We start from the raw sequence: 19555 nt of genomic DNA on the forward strand, positions 1-19555 counted from the left end.
GTTATATATGACGGTAAGTCAAGTAAAGTAGGGACTCGGACTCTTCGATCTCGGAGAGACACAGCCATCTTCTGATTTCGCAATGCGAGAAGACAGCCTCACAAACAGATTTTCAGGCTCGGGGAAATGCTTCTGCCAAAATTTAGCATCATATCGAGAGTCCCGAGTAAAGTCGTACGGGTTGTATGGGCATCCGTCACACTCATCATCATAACTGGTGGCCGAGCTCTCTTCCAAATAGCTCGAAGAGGTAGAGGTGGCCGAGTTCACTTCTGAATAGCTCGAATAGGAAGAGCGAGTAAAGGAGGAGGGACATGGGAAGGAGCTGCCTGCAGCGTTCCCATGGGTTATGGTGAGATAAGAAGGATCTACGGTAGGAGAAGTAGCCCAAGTATGCCAGTCGTGGTTGGCTCTCACATATGTCCTCACCGATGGATCAAGAGCTTGGTTGTAGGTGTTAGCAGCATATCGAGACTCAGACTGATCAACAGCTGGGGTCTCGGAACAGGAAACGGTGAAGTAATCATCTGAAGGGGGTACTTCACCAGGTCCCATAAACATCTCCCAGAGGCAGTAAGCCAGGTTCGTGATGGTAGAGGCCATGGCGGAAGAGATGTATGGGGTTGGGAGTTCAGATATGATTTTCCTGACGCACTTGACTACTTCAAGTCGAAGACTCTTACACCAACAAGGCTGAGGTTGTGTGGTTTTGGGTTGCTTGCTTGTTCTTCTGTGTGTGCAGTGAAGTAAGCAAACGGCCTTGTTAGAAAGAATCGTCGACGGTGTCAAGTGTCTGGAAATGGGTTTCGCTGAGGAATGAGGACAGCTAAAACTTTTCGAAGATGAGGCAATCCAGGAGCTTAAGTAAGAAGAGGAACCCTTGTTGACAGTGCCATTGTGTCTACCACAAACAAAGAGCTGGGGCCTCACTGTTATTGTTCCTCGTTCGGCTTCTTGAGTTGCCGACAGTTTGAACATTCAGCGAACAATGATGTTGACCCCCATGAACCCCCACCTAGCCCCCACGCTGAAGACAAAGAAACGAGGATGCTTGGAACGATGAAGCAAAACCGGAAAGACAAGAAGGGTTGTTGATGGGGTCCGGACAGGTGGGCGAGTCTGGGCAAGGTGTCACCTGTTCCAAGCCACATTTGTTACGGCAAGACGAGTGTGGGAGAAGTGCGCGCCACGACTACCACCGGACCATTTGCAGCTTGTGCGCCGTGCCATCACAGCGATTATTAGCATCACCTGGCCAAAGTCTCAGACAGACCGGCGAAAGTGCGGAAGCTGGAGCCCTACTTTCTCTGGTTGGTCCGTGGACCGGGACAAGTGACGACCATGGTTGGCCGTCTGTCTTCGGGTTTCAGCATTCGGAACACAGGTCCGTTGATTGGAGGATAACCTCTCGACAGCAACGTAGAGATGCTTGGTCAAGTCTTCACTGGCATGTGAGGCATGTGAAAATGTTCGTCTCACCACTAGCTTGTTCCATGTGCCCCTCATCCGATGGAACCACATGCTCCCTGGTCAAAAATAGGCCTCAAAGACATGCGAGGGAGGCTGTGATGGGAAAGCTGGTGGTGTGTTAGACAGAGAGGGTGCTCTGTGCCTTGTTCACGCATATGATCGCCCTTCAGCTCGATAGCCATCTACGTAAATGCAGTCCATGTACCCAAACATAGAGAAGCTGAAATATCGCGGGGTACGCGTGCGCATTACTCACATCCCCTTAATCTGTCTTGTTGACCTCTGGAAAACTTTTCAACTGGGATCGAACAACGGCCGGGCCGTTTGGCGTGCAACGGTCGCACATTGAGCTTCCGCTACCACGCAAAGAAGTAACGCTTCTACGCCTTCGATTTCCTTTGCCCTACGGCCTGCCAGAGGTTGGACGGAATTCGGGTCACCTTCCAGCGGCCCTTCCCGCTTTGCCATCTGATCTGGAAGCGGTATCGGCAGGGTTGCGCTACCTCGGCCAAACAACCCGAACCCTTAACTTGACAGGGGACTGGGCACTTGTAATTCACTCAAAACCGACATAACTTCCATTCAAAATCGCCTCGTTGCCTGTATCCCTCTTTTTCCGTCAGAATTCACTCTTCAAAAGACCCGTGACAGCATCACGCACAAACCTCACCTCTTTGTTGTCTCACCAATCCTCAGAACCGACGTTTTGGTGGTCCAAGGCCCACCGATTCCAACCCCTCCAACTTCCCCACGTGGATCCACGTAGTGGGGTCTGTCACCGTCACCGCCCTGTCCAAGCTTCTGACCGCCAGAAACAAGTATCACGATCTCAACAGAAATTCCATCAAGATTTTTCCACACATCTTCCGACTGGCCGGACCCCATCTCCTGGAGTCCTGGAAGCGCCGAAAGGGGAATCTCACCTCCGTCACGAAGCACCATCCGGCAGAGCCCCAGCCTCTAGTAAATCTTCACATCCTTCTGCGGGCCTTCGAGCATTCGATCATCGAGATATTTCCCCGCAACCCGGTGTTGGGGCTCACAAACATCTCGTCGTGAGATTTTAAAATATTTTTGACCCAGCACACACGATTTTCGCATCCCAAGCTTTGGGAACCCCTCCTTTGGGCCTGCATGGACCTGCATTTGCGGGTGTGTGACGTGCCAATAGCAGAGTGGTTGGCAGGCAAGTGACGCATTTTATTTGCCGTGCTGCAGGTCGAGCCGTGGTGTCAACAGCGGTGTCAAACCGTGCAGTTGACGGCTGTCGGTCAATCAGCGCAGCACTCCACTTATATCCACTCGGTGACCGGTTGTTTACACCCGCTCACCAAAGGACCAGGGGCAAGCCCGGGCCCGGTTGGCTTTGACCGCAACTTTTGACGGAACCAAAGTCCTCCCTGCGGTAACCGCCGATCTGGAACACTCCACACCCGCACCGGGGCTCCACGCGGTGAAGGATTCAAGAAGAACGCTTCTCCCGCCTTCCCGTCCCGTTGCTTATTTTTCCCGGTTGGCCTTTTTGGAAACTTTGCCACCAAATTCGTCCCCAATCTAATGTCCCAAGGTCTCGACTACATGACGACAACATGGCTGCCGCTGTACTTCATCTGAGAGAGTCTATCGACCGCCCTGACTCGCGGGTGAGCTTCGCGCAATCTGAAGCTTCCAGCCACTCAACCTATCATAGCTTTCAGGATCTCGATCTTCAGGAACCCGAGGTACCACCACCAGCACCCTCCAATCCTACCTCGAGGCCGCCTGTTCGTTTGCCAGCTCCTGCATCTGTTCCCATTACTCATCAACGTCCACCGGTAGCTTGGGAGATGCGGCGACAGGATTCGGGCTATGAATCAATCACACCAGCCCGCAAGGATTCATTCCCATCTCATCACAAGGGAGCCTCGACAACATCTCTGGCTTCAAGCGGCCGGAAACGTGTCAGGCCTGCCACCCGGCGATCTCCCAGGTCTGCGCCAGCTTCGCAACTCCCAAGAAGTAGCCGCAACTCTGTCTCGCCCTCCCCCGATTACCGACAATCGGAGGAGGTTCAACAAGAGGTTTCCTACTTTCACTTCCCACAGCCGGAATTCACCTCGGGGCCGGCATTGGACGATACCGTCGGCTCTCACAACCCTCGTGATTTCGCTACTGAAGGCAACTACACCCACAAATTTGAGGTTGCGGTCTATCCACCCCCTCCACAGACGACGCATTACTGGACAAGCGATCAGACGCGACGACTTGAGTATGCGGCCATTGATGCCGCGAGCAAGGGCGTTCGCGGCTGGGTTATGCGTCATGTCGTCCCAGAGTGCTTTGTGCCCCCAAGCAAGCGAAGGGTGGGGTTCGAGGACGACAGAGGCAGCGTGATTCGGTACCGCCTTGACCTCGACACGGAGGATGACGACGAGGAGAAGGGGAACTCAGAGTCGAGAAAGGGGTGGAGGACTTGGTTATTCAGCGTCCGGCGCCGTTGAAGGAGCCAACATTCTTTTGGTCAAAATGCAAGGATTGGCGCAACGTTATTTTTTTGGGGCAGCATGGTTGGGGTCACAGAACATCATCGGCGTACATGGCATTTTCAGGGCATCACATTGGGTTGGGCGTTTTATATACCCTGCAGCATCCACTGCTTTGAACTTTCATTTGCTCGTTCATTGCCAACTGACAGGCAAGACTGGTGTCTGGTCGAGGACCAGGGCTATTAACTTTTCGGGCGAAATTACGTTTATTTTAATCGTTGGGGGATGATAATGTCTGGCAGGGTGTTGTTTGTTATTGGATTTTCGACGATCAGGGATGGATATTGAACAAGTTGATGCTTGAGAATGGAGGGGGCAGGGAAAAAGATAGGGCAGAAGAGGATTACCACACACATAGATGGCCACGGAGCCATAGATTGAGTACATAATACTACTAATTTCTTCAGATTCGCCTATGTTCTTGACCCATTCACCTCTGGCTACTGACACTACTCATGGCTCGTGTGTCCCTTCATTGATCTGGAGAAGGTTCTCTCATCGCCTTTATGCTAACCTATGGGTCTAATGCCCACGTTCTGAGAAATTTGATAATGTCACTTGACCCGCTTTTGCTTTGGAGATATTGGGTTGAGAGTTGAGGCTAGGATGTAGTCGAATGACCGCCATTAAATCAAGGTCCTGTCATTTCAGAAGTATCATTGTGTCACTCTTTTGGTAAACAACTATCGACCAAGTACACCATATTGATCATGACGTTGCAAAGAAATGTCTGAGTTACATACTTACACTCTCTAACATTCTTCCATACTGACATCGTAAACAACGAAAAATATCGGTGGGAAGATTGATATCAGCCAAGGTCATTGTATATAGATAATCGATGATGGAATAAACTTAATAGGAACTAATTCAAATCAACATGCTCCTCAATGGGAAATCAATATTATATAAAATATATCGGTCATTATAGACAGTCACCTTACATCCTTAATGTAGTGGTGAAATGCTGTAAAACAATTATCAAGAGCCGGAACAAAGCTAAAACCAGTACGTGACGTTTCCCCAGAAACCATCCCAACCTAATAAACATCGAGTCGACCGCCTGTTTATGCTTTTTAACAGTATCTTCCACAAACGCCATTCAGCCAAGTATATATGCATATATAATAAGAAATAGTGAAACAGATCAAAGGGTATATGCACTGCGCCTGGACACCCACCCTCCTTCATCCCAGCAAAAACAAGTGTGCCACCACCGGAACGACGTCAACGTTGTTCAATTGACAGCCATAATGCCAAGTAATCCGTCAAAATGATCTCGCTCTCCCCCTCGCTCTCTTATCTTGGTCGTCCTTCTCCCTCAAGTACCCTACCCCAGTCCTCGCCGGGGCCGCCTCATCATAACTCGGCAGCTTAGATTGCATTTGAAACCCATCAGCTACCACGTCTGACTCCGCAAGAGGTTCGTCATGGTCTTGGGACTTCTGGGATTTGGTTGTCGATTCCACTTCCTTTGTCCTTCTCTGTGCCGAGCCCATTTGAAACCCGTCGACCACCGTGTCCAGCTCTGTGTCTTCTTCCAAAGATGGATCATGCCCCTGCGCTGCCTGGTATCTAGTGGCAACCATAGCATTTGCCGAGCTTTCTCCTACACTCAAGTGGACGCGATTCTGCATTTGAAATCCATCCGCCACTTCTTCTCCATCGTCGCTGGAAGCGATTCTGTGTGGATGGTGTAGTGGTGACATCTCTAATACCAACACCTTTTGCGCGTCCAACTCCTCGATAGTCCGCTGACGTGTCAGAAACCCCCCGTGGACTGGGTGTATACTTTGTGGTGAGGATGGTATGCCTGATGGCGAGCTTGGTTTGGTTGGTGATAGAGGTATCGATGGGGCAAGCGGTCTTCGTGGGATTCTTTGCTGTGCGATTGAGATAGGTTCTGGATCTAGGTGCGCTGCAGGAGGGGGTTGTCGAGGCAACGCAGGTGGTGCTGAAGACAGAAGTGGTTGGCTGGATGGTTGAGAATCTGTCGGATGAGAAGATGTTTCTGTTTGCTGAGATTCGAGACAGAACCCGTGCTCCTGCAGGCCATCATCCGAGTACCCTGGAGTCTCAGAGGTAGGGGAGGAACCAGTTGCAACGCTGGACAACTTGTTTGATGCATCCCAAGTCATTTGGGAATTGGACCAGAGACCCCTTCGCTTTCGGATGGCCACGACGAACAAGAGCGTGAGAACGATGAACATGAGAGTGTAGTTGAAGAAGGCCTCAACTAAGGGTAAGATATCTGTGCGGATACCCGTATGTCCTTTAATGTTTCCAGACCAGATGAGGCTATGGTTTTCATACTCGCTGAGGTTAATGCCCATTGTGACAAGAAGGCGACAGAATGTAAGAATTGTTGATGTCAAATACAAGGCGGCGACCTGGGTATAGTGTTAGCAAGTCCGTCTGCACAGTTGGAGGTTGTCGACCTGCCTTTTTCAGCATGATATTTTCTTTTGTATGATGGAGCACATAGGAGGCAAACCCAAGGATTGGAAGACTGGTGATCCACAAGCAAATGTTGAAGGCATTATGTAGATGGCTTGATTTGATAAGAGAGTCGAAATGAGCATCCTGTGCTCCTGCCTGAAGGGCGAAGTATAAACGCGCTGCTTCGCTGGCCGGATCGAACAATCCATCTGTAACATGGAGATCATTCAACTTCTGTAGCTGTGATCTGTGAGCGATATCAGCTTGGAGACGAACCCCAAAATGCGTAAGAGCAAGAACCAGCAAGATAATGCTTAATGCAAAGGCAGCGAATCTTAGGCGTCTTCGAATAGGTGACTTTTTCGCTCCGTTCAAACACAACACAAAGCCGCTGCCAATCTCGACGAAGGTTATAAAGAGGAGGATATCGGAGATATTCTGAAGCGCGTCGGCGAGAAAGAGAACAAGGGATACCGCTAGCTCAAAGTATTCTGTTTTTGTTATTCTGCCAGCAATGTCGTTGAATCCCCAAATGCTCAAGCCGACTTGGGCCACTTGGCATAATGACGAACTTCAAGAGACATCCAGTTAGCTGAGAGCACACTGTAAAACGAAGCGCTCGGTGTGGTTGCTCACACGATCCAGAACGGGTACACCACCTTCATCCACGCCACTCCCACTCTAGCGGGGTCACCCCTTCGGCGGACGACGCAGAGACTCACAAACCACAGGACGAGCAGTGGTGTGATCCAAATACCCGAAAGTACGGCATGGGCGGCGGCAAAGCCGCTTATCCAGACGTCAAGGTAAAACATACTCATGTTGCCTTGAGGTCGATTAGGCGGGGCGGTCACCAAACCGACACGCCCTCGGTGGAGCACGCAGGTATCGTGAGTAGTCTGTCGTTCAGGCGCCTACAATCCACGGCCGCGAAGCTGAATTGATGAGGTGAAGAATTGTGTTGTGGACGGATGGACTCAAAGTAGGCTAGCCGAATCATTCTGGTGCTGACTGATGGCGGCGGTCTTCAGGGGTCGGCTGGTTCCGCCGTACAAGGCCATCCGCTACATAACCGTTTAGCAAAAGAGCGTAGGAAAGCACTGATGTTGGGCGAGGAAAAAAAGGACGCTGTCTTGACCGACAGTCAGGAACATCGCGAAGCGCGACTGTGCGGCTTGAACCAACAAGGTCACATCCAAACTGGGATCTGATCTGACCCTTGCAGCTTATGGGGGTTTAACGCTTGATAGTATTGGCTGGGTGGAAAAGGGGTCATCCTTCGCCCATGGTGTTAGGTACAAACGTTGAACTGGTAAAAGGAGAATGCCGAAAATATCCATATTGGCGATGTCTCTTAAGAGTCGCGACAGAGGGTTGTTCTCTCTTGCGCCAGGATGCGTAAATGCCCAGATATGAAGCTGGATGGAAATTGATCCTCTGCACTTCATCAAGCTCAAAAGCTCCACTGGACAAAGTTTGTTGCTCCACCGCTGTGCCGCACGTAGTGTTGAGGCAGTGCTCACCCAGACCCGTGATTTGCATTTGGTGATCAGCATCCCGCTTATAACCCTAACCCTTGACTATACTCTTCCAGCTTTCAGGATGTGAAGGGACTTTCCCAAGGGTACAGGACCTCAGAAGAGAAAAGCTAAGCATAACTACAGAATCACCTGGTTATTGGCTTTAGTAATTCGCTTTCCTTATGAGTGCTCCAACACTGCATTGTTAGTAAGGGTTAGGGTTGATAGAAGCTCCTTAGCCCCTGAACAGATTCTCACCCACCAACAACTGGGCTTGATCCCGACAGATTCGGAGAAGGTGACAAATTTTGTCGACAATTCAGCGCTCCAGATCCTCTGAAGCCTGAAGTAAGAGGATTTGTCTTGTAAACTGGCCCCGGTTCCTCCCTCTTGACCGGGTTGACTCATTAGCATTAGGTAGAAGACTTGCCCTGATATCTGAGGTGTCTTACAGGCGTAGTGTAGTGATTTGTGTCGACGGCGAGCCTTGAAGATTGATTCGATTCGAGATAAGGCTAAGTGGATTCCCACATGGCTCTTGCAGTCTGACGCCCTTTCCACATCTGGCGGACCGTTGTCACTAGGTGCATGGTGGTGGGGAAAATCGTTGTTTCCAGTACCTGACTCTATTACATGTCTCAACGCATGTTGTTGATGTTGAGTGCCGCTGGAAGGGACATGGACAGCTCATGGGAATAATGCAATGAGGGTGCAACCCAATATATCTCACATGCAGCAGCTGTTCAACGGCTTCCAGGACAGGCGAGAAAGTCCCCCTCCATTGACCGAGTGTTCCTCGAAATGGTAGTGGAGTGCGGGGCATCTCGATGTTTGACAGCTGCTGGGTGCCCCCCGCCAGTCGGCAACTCGGAGATCTGTCGACGGCCTGCCCCTCCTTCCCGAGCTTCGGCATCCGCAGAGAAAATCAACAGCGCGCCGGTTGGCTGGAGACGACGATGCGACGATGCCACTAGATGACTAGCGCGGGGCTGTCATTTGTCAACCTTTTGACTGGACCACTGCTGATAAGCCCTGTTATCGCGCCGCTATTCCTCGATGTGGTGGCTGAACGACATGGCGGGGTTGAATGCCCGCGCGCCCACCCCTCCAGAACCCCTTATCATACCAAAGACTCTGATTGACAAATCAGGCGTTTGCAATTCTTATCAATCATCATGGGACGACAGCGGCCGAAGCCGGGCAGGCAAGGAATGCGGGCAGCACGCTGTGGTGATGAAGATGGACAGATGGGAGGCAAGAGAAAAGGGCTATATCTAAGACTGTCCCTCGTCTCACCAGGAAGTTGAGATCTCGATATCGGCACAGCAACTCGAACACTTCTTCTTTCCTTAGTCTCGAAACAACCTTCACAATGGGCTCCATCGTCACCGACCTCCCTCACCCCTTCGACCCTCTCTCTCTGGCCGAGATTGAGACGGCCATCAACATCGTCAAGAAGGCTCACGGCCAAGTCTTCTTCAATGTCGTCTCTCTCCAGGAACCTCGCAAGGCTGAGATGACAGCATGGCTCGCCAACCCCGAGACCACCCCCCGCCCAAAGCGTTTTGCTGATGTTGTGGTGATCGCTCCCGGCGGCAAGGTCTACGATGGTCTCGTTGATCTTGCTGAGGCCAAGATCACCAAGTGGGATCTGTTGGATGGAGAGCAGCCTATTGTGAGATTTACCCCTGTGTGATGTTTCCTCACCTAGCCACTAATTTACATGCTAGATCACCATGGAGGAGCTCCAGCTGGTAGAGCACGTCGTCCGCAAGGACCCCAAGGTCATTGAACAGTGCATCATCAGCGGTGTTGCCCCAGAGGACATGCACAAGGTCTATTGCGACCCATGGACCATTGGCTACGATGAGCGGTTTGGCAACAAGGTGCGGTTGCAACAGGCACTCATGTACTACCGTCCAGACATCGACAACTGCCAGTACCAGTACCCTCTTGACTTCTGCCCTATCTACGATGCCGACAAGGGTGAGATCATTGCCATCGATATCCCCAAAGTCCGCCGCCCACTCAGCAAGGCCCCGCCTATGGACTATCATCCTACTGCGGTGGAGGCCCGTGGTGGTTACCGCACCGATCTGAAGCCCATCAACATCACCCAGCCCGAAGGTGTTTCGTTCAAGCTTACCGGCAGGGAGATTGAGTGGCAAAACTGGAAGTTCCACATCGGCTTCAACTACAGAGAAGGCATCGTGCTCAACAACATCACCTTCAACGACAAGGGCACCGTCCGCCCCATCTTCTACAGACTTTCTCTCGCCGAAATGGTCGTCCCATATGGTAACCCCGAGGCCCCCCACCACCGCAAGCACGCTCTTGACCAGGGTGAGTATGGTGCTGGCTACATGACCAACAGCCTGTCCCTTGGCTGCGACTGCAAGGGCTCCATTCACTACATGGATGCAGAGTTCCCCACCCGTGATGGTGGTCTTCGCACCATCAAGAATGCCATCTGCATTCACGAGGAGGATGCCGGCATCCTCTTCAAGCATAGCGACTTCCGTGACGATTCAGTCATCGTCACCCGTGGCCGCAAGCTGATCATCCAACAAATCTTCACCGCCGCCAACTACGAGTACGTCGTCGCCTGGGTGTTCCACCAGGATGGCACCATTGCCCCTGAGATCAAGCTCACCGGTATCTTGAACACCTACGCCATGCTCGAGGACGAGGACACCAAGGGCTGGGGCACTCAGGTCTACCCCGGCGTCAACGCCCACAACCACCAGCATCTCTTCTGCCTCCGCATCGACGCCAACATCGACGGTCCCAACAACACCGTCTTCGTCAACGACGCCGTCCCCAGCGAGGCCCCCGTCGGCAGCCCCGAGAACTTTTACGGCAACGGTTTCTACAACAAGCGCACCAAGCTCGTGACCGAGGGCGAGGCCATGACGGACTACAACGGCGCCACCTCCCGCGCCTGGGAGATCGCCAACACCAACAAGCTGAACCCCTACAGCAAGAAGCCCGTCAGCTACAAGTTGGTCAGCAGAGAGGTCCCCGGCCTCATGCCCAAGGAGGGCTCCCTGGTCTGGAAGCGCGCCGCCTTTGCCAGACATGCCGTCCACGTCACCAAGTACCGCGACGACGAGCTTTGGCCCGCGGGAAAACACGTCCCCCAGACCTCTGGCGAGCCATCCCGCGGCATCACCGAGTGGATTGGTGACGGCACCACCTCCATCGACAACGCCGACATTGTCCTCTGGCACACCTTTGGCGTGACCCACTTCCCGTCCCCCGAGGACTTCCCCGTCATGCCTGCCGAGCCGATGATGCTTCTCCTCCGCCCTCGAAACTTCTTCGCCGGCAACCCGGTGATGGATGTTCCTCCCAGCTATGCCAGCACCCCGAGCCAGATTCTCGCCGGCAAGCAGGGTGTTTTAGACGCTACTGACAAGCTTAGTACTCTTGCTTTTGCCAACGGCAACGGCGCCAGCTGCTGCAAGAGCAATGGTTTCAATGGCACTCACTAGATTGACAATCGGGAGAATGATGGCATGATATAGAAAGCATTCTTTGGATGAGGAGTTGTTGGTGTATTCTTCTGGCTTTTGTTCTTGGATACCTTGGTTATTTTTGTATTTTTAGTTTTCCCTTTTGGATACCTGTATAAGACAAGTATTATTCACATTCTTTGAGGCACCTTGGACTCCGTGGACGATATGGCATTCCCAATATTGCAAAAAGCCATTTATTAAACCAAATACCACGGGATGGTTGCTTCACTCTTTTTGGGAGACACATGGCTCGTGCTCTGTCCTGTCAACTGGGATCTCATCACACACACATTTAGTCGCGACATTTCAGGCATTGAGTGATGGCGACCCCCCCTTGCATTGCTCAGATTGCTAACCACTCGAAACTCAGCTCAAACAAAAATCTGCTACCCTTTTGATTCTCTTCAAGAATCGCCTAGTTTTCCCTGTGTACACATCATGCCGTCAGGGGTGATATCCGGCTTGTTCTGGAAGAACTCACAACGGAGCATGACAACCTCCCCCCACCCATCGTTGCTCCCCACTAGATACCACTTCTCCGTGGCAGGGCCCTTCCTCTCACCAGTATTCCACACCTGCGCATCCTCGGTTCCCCACTGCATATCCTTGAAGATCACGGTTCCAAATTCCCCGATGTGGTTGAAATCGCCCTTCTTGTCATCCACTATGATCTCCCCTGGGCGACGCTCCGTCACCCACGCGGCGAACGAACGACAGACGTCGTTGTGATAGTTCCCGATCATGACCGTCTCGTGCTCGCCCGTCCGGCCATTTTTCCAATAGACCCACAAGTTCCTGCTGTCGAGCGTCTTGATCTTGAGGGTGACTTCGTCGCCGGGCTGAATGTCGAACCGCTTGCCGCGCTGCTCGTCGAGCCAGTGCACCGTTGCCACCTCGACGCCGCTGGCGTATGACGAATGAGACCAGGCGGCTATGTCGGCGGTGCCATCAGTCTTGATCTTCATGTCGATGCCAACGGCAGCGGAGGAGCCACAGTTGGCGCCCGTGCCGAGGTGGAGGACGAAGCTGATGTTGGCCTTTTCACTGGTGGCCGGGGGGAAGAACTTGGGGACTACGACAACGCTCTGGAGGGCAGAGATGGGGCTGTTGGTGGTGGTGTTGATAGAGAGGCCGGTCCAGTACCAGCTGTAATCTGTCTTTCTATCCTCTGCGCGGCGGACGGGCTGAGAGACGATGCTGGCGTTGGTGATGGCAAACATCAAAGAGAGAGCCCAGGCGGGCGTGATGAAGTCGAGCTTCATGGCGACTGTGTCGTGAATAAGGTCAAGATTGTTGTCGGTACAAAAATGCGTTGGTCAGTTGCTGGTGTTTCCACTTGGAGGTGTTGGTGGTAGGAGGAAGAAGAGTAAAAGGGAGAATTCAAGAAGAGGGACTATATATACACCCCAGACAGTCATGATGTCCCTTCGGATGGTTCGTACCATTGGACTGCTCCTGAAAATATCAACAAAGATCTCGGTCACAAGGAGCACAGAGTATTCCCCATCTGAAGCAAGACCTGGGCGGAGATCGATCACAAGCTCAAAAACGGAGCAGGATGGAATCAATCGAGCAGAAAAAGCTCCGCCAAATGACCACTGTGTGGTGGATATCATGATATCATTTGAATCCTGCTAAACCGTCAGGTGGTCGAGAGGAGGTTTGAAAGGAAGGTACGATCTTCTTAACATGGGCCGAGTGCTCGGGTAGAGAAGGCATTTATCCAAGGGGGAAGGAGCATTCCAGATCAGGGTTTCACCGTCTTCAAGTCGAGGCAGTACCTTGACGTTGTGGGCAAGTCATTTGGCTCCCAGCGGCATAAGTTCAAAGGGGCTGATTTCAACAGCAGATACACATCATTGAATTCATAACCCAACTTGTTCCCACTTGGATCGAATGAATAAAGACTTGGAACTTCCCGTGCTCTTATAAAACTAATGTCTCCCTAAGCTCTGCCTCACTAACCTGTGTACTCCCTCTCATGACAACATATACGATGAACCCCCAAGTCGTCGTTGTTCTCGCCGTCTTTCAACCAGTCGCCCTTGGCATCGATCCAGCGATTCTAGTACTTTGTACCCTCGTCGGCATACGCGCCAAACTCAAGCCAATAAATAGTCGAGTACGTCGATGGCTAGTACTTTTGACCGTCGCTCCCCACCCATTTCATCATACTAAAGAAGAACTCCCCAAAGTGCGCAAGAATCTGGTGATTGGCCACATAATCCGGCCATTCCGTCACCAACCATCCTGTGTGCGCCTGGTACAACCCCTTACGGATCTTGCTGTGCGTGGTCTCGTATTTCTGCCCCGTCACATCCCACAAGTAGGTCCACGCGGAGAAGGTAATGGGCATGGCAAGGGAGATGCCAGAGACGAGACAGAGAATCGGCAATGCCGTGATGATGAAATGGAATCCCATTTTGACTAATTTGGCCGCGGGTATTGCGGTTTTGTTCCGCAACGCGCTTTGAACCTAGAAGATTTGGGTACAGCCCAGCTAAAAGCAGAAGGAAATAGAGGCAAGGCCGACTTGAACAGGAAGAGAAGGTCATCTATATAGGTTTTTGACCAACAAAGTGAATCGGTTGGAGCATTGAGCCCCATTCTTTACGTGCTCCATGAAAAACCCGCTCGTTGAGGGCTTGGGATGACTCGAGCAAGAAGGCTCTGAACCGTGGGAATTGGGGCTCCCTTAACCTAAATGACCGATGTGAAGCAGGATATCCCCACCGCAGGAGCATGGCAAGAGCACCTCTCGGGTTGCGTGTAAGCCAAGTATCTATCCAGGCTGCTCCAAGCTTCTTTACTGCTCCCAAATATCTTACCACCAGTGAATCCAACCTAGTCACTCCATACCAACCCTTCCAGTCCCTGCTCCCCGTTCTCTTGTTCCTCCATACCCCAACCCTCCATAACAGCCAACCCCTACTCATCCCCATCCGCCCGCTCCCCAATAAGAAACTGATCACGCACCAACCTGTCAACCTCCTCCGAACCACCATCCCCCACCTCCCCCAGTCTCACCACCGCCTCCTCCAACCTCCTCACCCTCTCCCCTCCTGAACGCCAGCCTCCTCATTCCCATTTCACTCCTCTTCACCCACCTCCTCTCCGCCTTTCGAAACCTGCCCATCCTCCTCTTCAACTCCTCAGCATTATCCACACACCCCTCACACTCCCTCCCGTTGAATCTAAAAAGCCCACACCCAGTACACCACTTCATTTCCTCCCTCTTGCTCTTCCACTCCTCATACGTCCCCCAAATCTCTCCCAATCCCGCAAAATTCTTAAAGTGACTCGGATGCCTTCGGCGCTTCACGCAACTCCAGCAGAAATTATTATAGTCCGCAGGTGTAGTACCCCAATCGAACCAAAGGCCCTTGGCCTCCAGCACCCAGGGCAAGCAACACGGTCAAAGTGGGAGGTCGCACCAGCGGCAAAACAGGCCGGTCAGCCAACACGGGCAGATTATAGCACCTGCGCCAGGTGGTGGCTTGCAACAAGTAGAGCGACGAACAAGCCAAGGCCGGGTCTGGAAGCAAAAGGCGAAAGTACTTCGATACCCGGGACAGCGCCATCAACTCCTGGTAGGGCAGCAATGACAGTATCTTCTTGTGGAGAGGCAAGTCCAGTTTTTCAAACGGGGAGAGACGGAGCGGTTCGCTGGAGTAGGGAACCCAGCGGTCTGGGTGCATGGCTATGGTGTTGAAAGGGGGGCAGATGATCCAAGTGTGAGGGGTGGGTTTTTGTCTGGTGCTGGGGGATAGGCGGTGGGTGGGTGGTGATGATGGTTGAGGGAGTGGTTGCGCCACAGGAGGGAGGAGCGACCCAGTCCCGTTCTTGATGGCCTCTTTTGCTTTCTTCAGCTGTTCATATTGTTGGTCGTACGCGGCGAGGGTGTTAATGTAGGGGCCCTGGGGAATTGGCTGTCTATGGGCATAGCGGCAACGTTGGCTCTTGAGCCTCCCCACCTCTCGCATCGAAGGCAGAGATACCACATCAGACCCTCTCTGGGGGCGCCGGTTCCCGGTGGGAGGAGCTTGTGTTTGATAAAACAATCGCAGCATACCTTTTGCTTCTTGCCGATGAGATCTTGACCGTATTTTCCTTTGGGACCGGTACGACGAGGGTCAATGATGGACTTTCTCGCGTGAAGGTGGGCACGGTAGCATGTAAACCTCTCGACTTCGTGACAGAAGTTGATTTTGGAAGAGTTGGGAAGCAAGGTATCAGGGTCGAGAGAGCAGTGGAAAGCCTGGCAGGTCTGCTTGAGGTGCAGGAGATCGCCATAGTCGAGATGGGTTGCTAGTTGAAAGGGGATATCGAGGGGTAAAGTCGTTAGAGTGAATGGTGCTGTGTCGGGCAAGGGCAGAGGTGTACGTTGCGCCATGGTGATGACAGTCGAGGGTGACGAGGAACGGGGAAAACAGTAACAACTGGAAAATAATAAGTGCCCTCGTGCGGGTTGGAGAGCTGGCTCTTCTCACCGCTACAAATATGACCCCACTCTAGATACCTACTGGTTTACAAAGGGAGGGTTGCTTCTGGTATATATTGCGGAGACGGTCTTGTTATCTCAGGAAGGTCAATTCAACAACGCTAGTCGTCAGGCAACACATCAAAGTTGTGCCGAGTCACCCCACCAGTGCTTGGGACTTGAGAGCGAACCGGCTTTGGCTTTGCTGGCCCAGTCACTTCCTCTCGTCCCTCCCCCACAATCTCGGGATGCAGGCGATGGGCAGCAAGCATACCTGGCTAACCCAATGGAGGAACGAGGTAAATACATCTCAATGATACCTAATCAAAATTAGCAAAGTTTTAGGTAGTATAAAGACAAGCAACACAACGCTGGACATCTATTTCAACCTAAAACATGTCCTTGATGTGCTGATACACGCTCTCATCGCCCAGTCCAACGACCCCCTGGACAAGCCCGAGTCCCTGACCCATATGCATATTGTTCCCATATCCCAAATCACCAGCAGACATTGCGCCAGTTTCCAAGCTCATACTCCTCATCACTGCCGTCGTCGGCACACTCCCGTTTACACCCAGTCCTGCATAGCCCTCGTAGATCCTCGACATTTCGGATTGCAATCTCAGGCCATTAGTCCGTTCGTCCACGTGCATCTGCTGTTGATGAGGCGTAGAAACAGCTGAGTTCGGGTGATGGCTCATCTCGCTGCCCCTAATCTGCGGACTGAACGGACTCATGCTACTATGGCTTTGAGCGACCCCTCGGACTGAGGGCACTGTGCCAGCAGTCCGCGGGCTGCTTTGGCTGATGCTATGGCTCCTGCTTTGGTTGTAGTCACTCGTGCTTTGATGACGATGTAACTGAGCAGCAGAGCCAGTCTTGGAGGGCTTGGTGGCCGAGGGCGAGGCAGCAAAGTCTTCCTCGAGACCGAGCCGAGGTGCAACGGCTTTGAGAGACCGTATCGTGCGCCAGAGTCGGTGGGACACCCATGATTTAGAGGACATGTCCCGTACGAGGTCGAGAGCCATGTAGAACTCTACCCGGCAATGCGAGCTGAACTCGACAGGGGCATGGGTGGAAGCGAGAAATAGAACGGCAATAGATGAGGTCAAGAACTGGTGGTAGAAGACCTGGCAGCGACGATAGAGACTCGTGGTTTGGTTGATGTGTGCCAGTAGCCGGATTGTTTGTTTGGCAAGGTCAACTGCTTTCTCAGCCCGTTGCATATTCTCGGCGATGCTTGTGGCGCTGTGCAACACAGGTGTATACAGCCAGATGCGGACCTAGAACATGAAGTTAGCATAGGTTTAGGTTTGGATGACCAGGACAAAAAGCACGCATACCTGATTCAGCCTCAATCTCGTCCATATTCTCACCCGCTGAACTTTATCAGTGGGACCACTAGGCATAGCAATCCTGTCACCATCGGATGGGTCTGTCTGGATCTCAGCTGGCACACTCTCATACCACTCCCAAATTTCCTGTTCCAGCGGCTCAAAATTATGAGCCTTCAAACCTCGGATAACAGCTGGCTCAAAGCAATCCACCAACTCCCAGATCTTGGCCGCTAGCTTGGAGTACCCAACCATTGCTACTAAAAAGGGGTAGTCATCCTGTACACGTCAATGTCACTTCACTTTTGTGGTTTGCACACAGGAATTAAGACATACCGGCTTAGGTAACCCGGGATCAATCTTGTCATCATGATACACAAACGGCAGCCCGGTGCTGAAGCTCCATCTCCGGTCCAGAACATAGACGCTCCAGAAGGTCAGGAGTGCATTCCTTCTCACCGTTGGATCGGTGATATTTTGCAGTCCTTCCCTTCGGTGGAGACCCAACTCGAGACACAGCCTTCCTACATGCCCAACCACTCGCCAGGCCAATACCTCGTCGTTAGACAAGTATCGATACCCGGCTACCAGCGCTAAGAACGGTAACTTGACGATATCGGCCGGCTCACTCATGAGCATTCGGTCAATGATCGGCTGTATACTCTCGTATAAGCGGGCGGCGCGCGCACTATTGCCGTGTTCCTCCACCACCAGGGCGCAGCAGAGGACAATCTTGAGGACTAATGTTTTCTGATCGTTAAGGTCCGGCAAAGTTTGCTGAGCGGCAGAGGAGTTTAGTTTGACAGTTGCAAACCATGGGCCAAGCGATTGGGCATGTTGTTTGACAGTCTCGATGGGTATCACAGGGTACATGGCCCCAACTTCTTCCTCATGTAGCTCGCATAACCGCAGCATTTCTGCTTCGTCGAATTCCAGGATAGGATCACGAGGGACAGCTGAGGGTGGAGAGGAGGATGCCAGTGGCGGAGGGGCTGCTAGGGGAGCTAGGGCCGGCGATGGATGCGGTGTTGGCTCTGTAGGCTGAGAAACGCTGTCCTCAGCCACGTCGGTATACCCCATTCTATGGAGCGTACTCTTGGCTACATCGACAGTGAAGGCGATGCTCGTCGGTCCATGGAATGAGGATGGCACACGGTACCCAAGACGAGGCCTGGTCAGCGGAGGAAGGGTGGGAATGGGTGAGGGACTGCCTGTGGTTACTGGCGGAGGCAGGATATGATCGTGAATCGGGGCTAGACGCAGACTTGAAGTTTCCTGGCGAAGAGCATTCATGGCGCTGAAGAGATTGTCGACCTGTTCTTGCAGCCGAGTCACCTGGGCCGACATGTCCCTGAACTCATCCGAGTCCTTGAAGTTGGGACAGCAGTTGGGCGCGTACAAACATTGTAGGTTGAGGTTGCCACATCGGTGACAGGGCGTCTGGCCGTTGCATTTGATCTTGCGGCGTTTGCACTCATTGCTATCATAAAGGTCAGAAACCAGGGTTGGAAGGGGTCTGAGACATAATATATGGCAGAAAACATAGCCCGACGTCGTACGATTCCAGAACGTGGCATGGGGCCCAATGCGGGACAGAGTCACATCGAGAGAGGAACAGCCTTACCAGGCGATCGAGGTGTACTGGATGACAGGGTTAATACAAGTGATCATAAAGGGTAGCTGCAGCTGTGCTGTAGGAGCGACGCACTCTATTCCGCTTGCTCCTTTGCTGCTTGGCAGACACTTCACCATCCTCATCTGGCTCTGCCCTTCTTTTGGCATGGGAGGTGGTCGTGTTGGCGGACGTGGTGCCGCCTCCGTGCGACGACTCGAGTGGGAGTGGTGAGGCAGGTTGCGGTGCGGAATTGTCTCCGAGGGCGGAAAGCGACGACAGAGGCCCACTGGGAGAATAGGCTGCTGGCGTCGACAGGCTCAATCCTGGAGCGGCAGATGACTGCGGAGCCAGGAACGAGCGCAGGTCGCTCACTTGGGTCTCAAGATGTTCCATTGCAACACATGTGCCTTTTCTCCTGAAAGACCTCCCGGACACGCTCTCGTTTTCCACCTGAGAGCCAGCGAGCTGAGCAAAGGGGACAAGCCACCCAAATGTCAGCACAATCCCTTTTGGCAGCGCGTCCACGTGATAAGGATTGCCGCTCTTTTCCGCCCTTTTGTCCTTCCAACTTCCTCTTGCTGTGTTCGATGCCCTGGCACAATCGTACGCCATTCCAGATTGGTGCTAGTTTGGCTGGTAAAGCGGAGATCCCCG

General features: G+C 52.5%; 5 protein-coding genes across 5 annotated transcripts; 2 read left to right on the plus strand and 3 right to left on the minus strand.

The window, feature by feature from the left end:
* Positions 1 to 3059: 3059 nt before the first annotated feature.
* On the plus strand, positions 3060 to 3950 carry QC764_404160 (uncharacterized protein; the record flags this gene model as incomplete). The annotated part of the gene is made up of 1 exon (XM_062946712.1): positions 3060 to 3950. The coding sequence occupies one exon, from the start codon at positions 3060 to 3062 to the stop codon at positions 3948 to 3950; it is 891 nt and encodes a 296-aa protein (XP_062800272.1).
* A 1313-nt stretch (positions 3951 to 5263) lies between these two features.
* Positions 5264 to 6328, minus strand: QC764_404150 (uncharacterized protein; the record flags this gene model as incomplete). The annotated part of the gene is made up of 1 exon (XM_062946711.1): positions 5264 to 6328. One exon carries the CDS (start codon positions 6326 to 6328, stop codon positions 5264 to 5266), a length of 1065 nt encoding a protein of 354 aa, XP_062800273.1.
* A 2311-nt stretch (positions 6329 to 8639) lies between these two features.
* Positions 8640 to 11664, plus strand: AMO1 (peroxisomal copper amine oxidase). The gene is made up of 2 exons (XM_062946710.1): positions 8640 to 9629; positions 9685 to 11664. Exons 1-2 carry the CDS (start codon positions 9327 to 9329, stop codon positions 11446 to 11448), a joined length of 2067 nt encoding a protein of 688 aa, XP_062800274.1. The 5' UTR covers positions 8640 to 9326; the 3' UTR covers positions 11449 to 11664.
* A 212-nt stretch (positions 11665 to 11876) lies between these two features.
* On the minus strand, positions 11877 to 12734 carry QC764_404130 (uncharacterized protein; the record flags this gene model as incomplete). Its single annotated transcript, XM_062946709.1, has 1 exon — positions 11877 to 12734. One exon carries the CDS (start codon positions 12732 to 12734, stop codon positions 11877 to 11879), a length of 858 nt encoding a protein of 285 aa, XP_062800275.1.
* A 3607-nt stretch (positions 12735 to 16341) lies between these two features.
* Positions 16342 to 19513, minus strand: QC764_404120 (uncharacterized protein; the record flags this gene model as incomplete). Its single annotated transcript, XM_062946708.1, has 5 exons — positions 16342 to 17235; positions 17296 to 17565; positions 17623 to 18766; positions 18911 to 18927; positions 18995 to 19513. 5 exons carry the CDS (start codon positions 19511 to 19513, stop codon positions 16342 to 16344), a joined length of 2844 nt encoding a protein of 947 aa, XP_062800276.1.
* Between the last annotated feature and the right edge of the window lie 42 nt (positions 19514 to 19555).

The sequence above is a fragment of the Podospora pseudoanserina genome, chromosome 4 (genome assembly GCF_035222485.1).
Source record: "Podospora pseudoanserina strain CBS 124.78 chromosome 4, whole genome shotgun sequence".
NCBI lineage: Eukaryota > Fungi > Ascomycota > Sordariomycetes > Sordariales > Podosporaceae > Podospora > Podospora pseudoanserina.

What these genes read in the sequence shown, in the direction of transcription:
- AMO1 (XM_062946710.1), top strand. Translation starts at nt 9,327, where the DNA reads ATGGGCTCCATCGTCACCGACCTCCCTCACCCCTTCGACCCTCTCTCT. An exon ending in TGGATGGAGAGCAGCCTATT is followed by an intron (nt 9,630 to 9,684) that starts GTGAGATTTACC and finishes TTTACATGCTAG; the next exon opens with ATCACCATGGAGGAGCTCCA.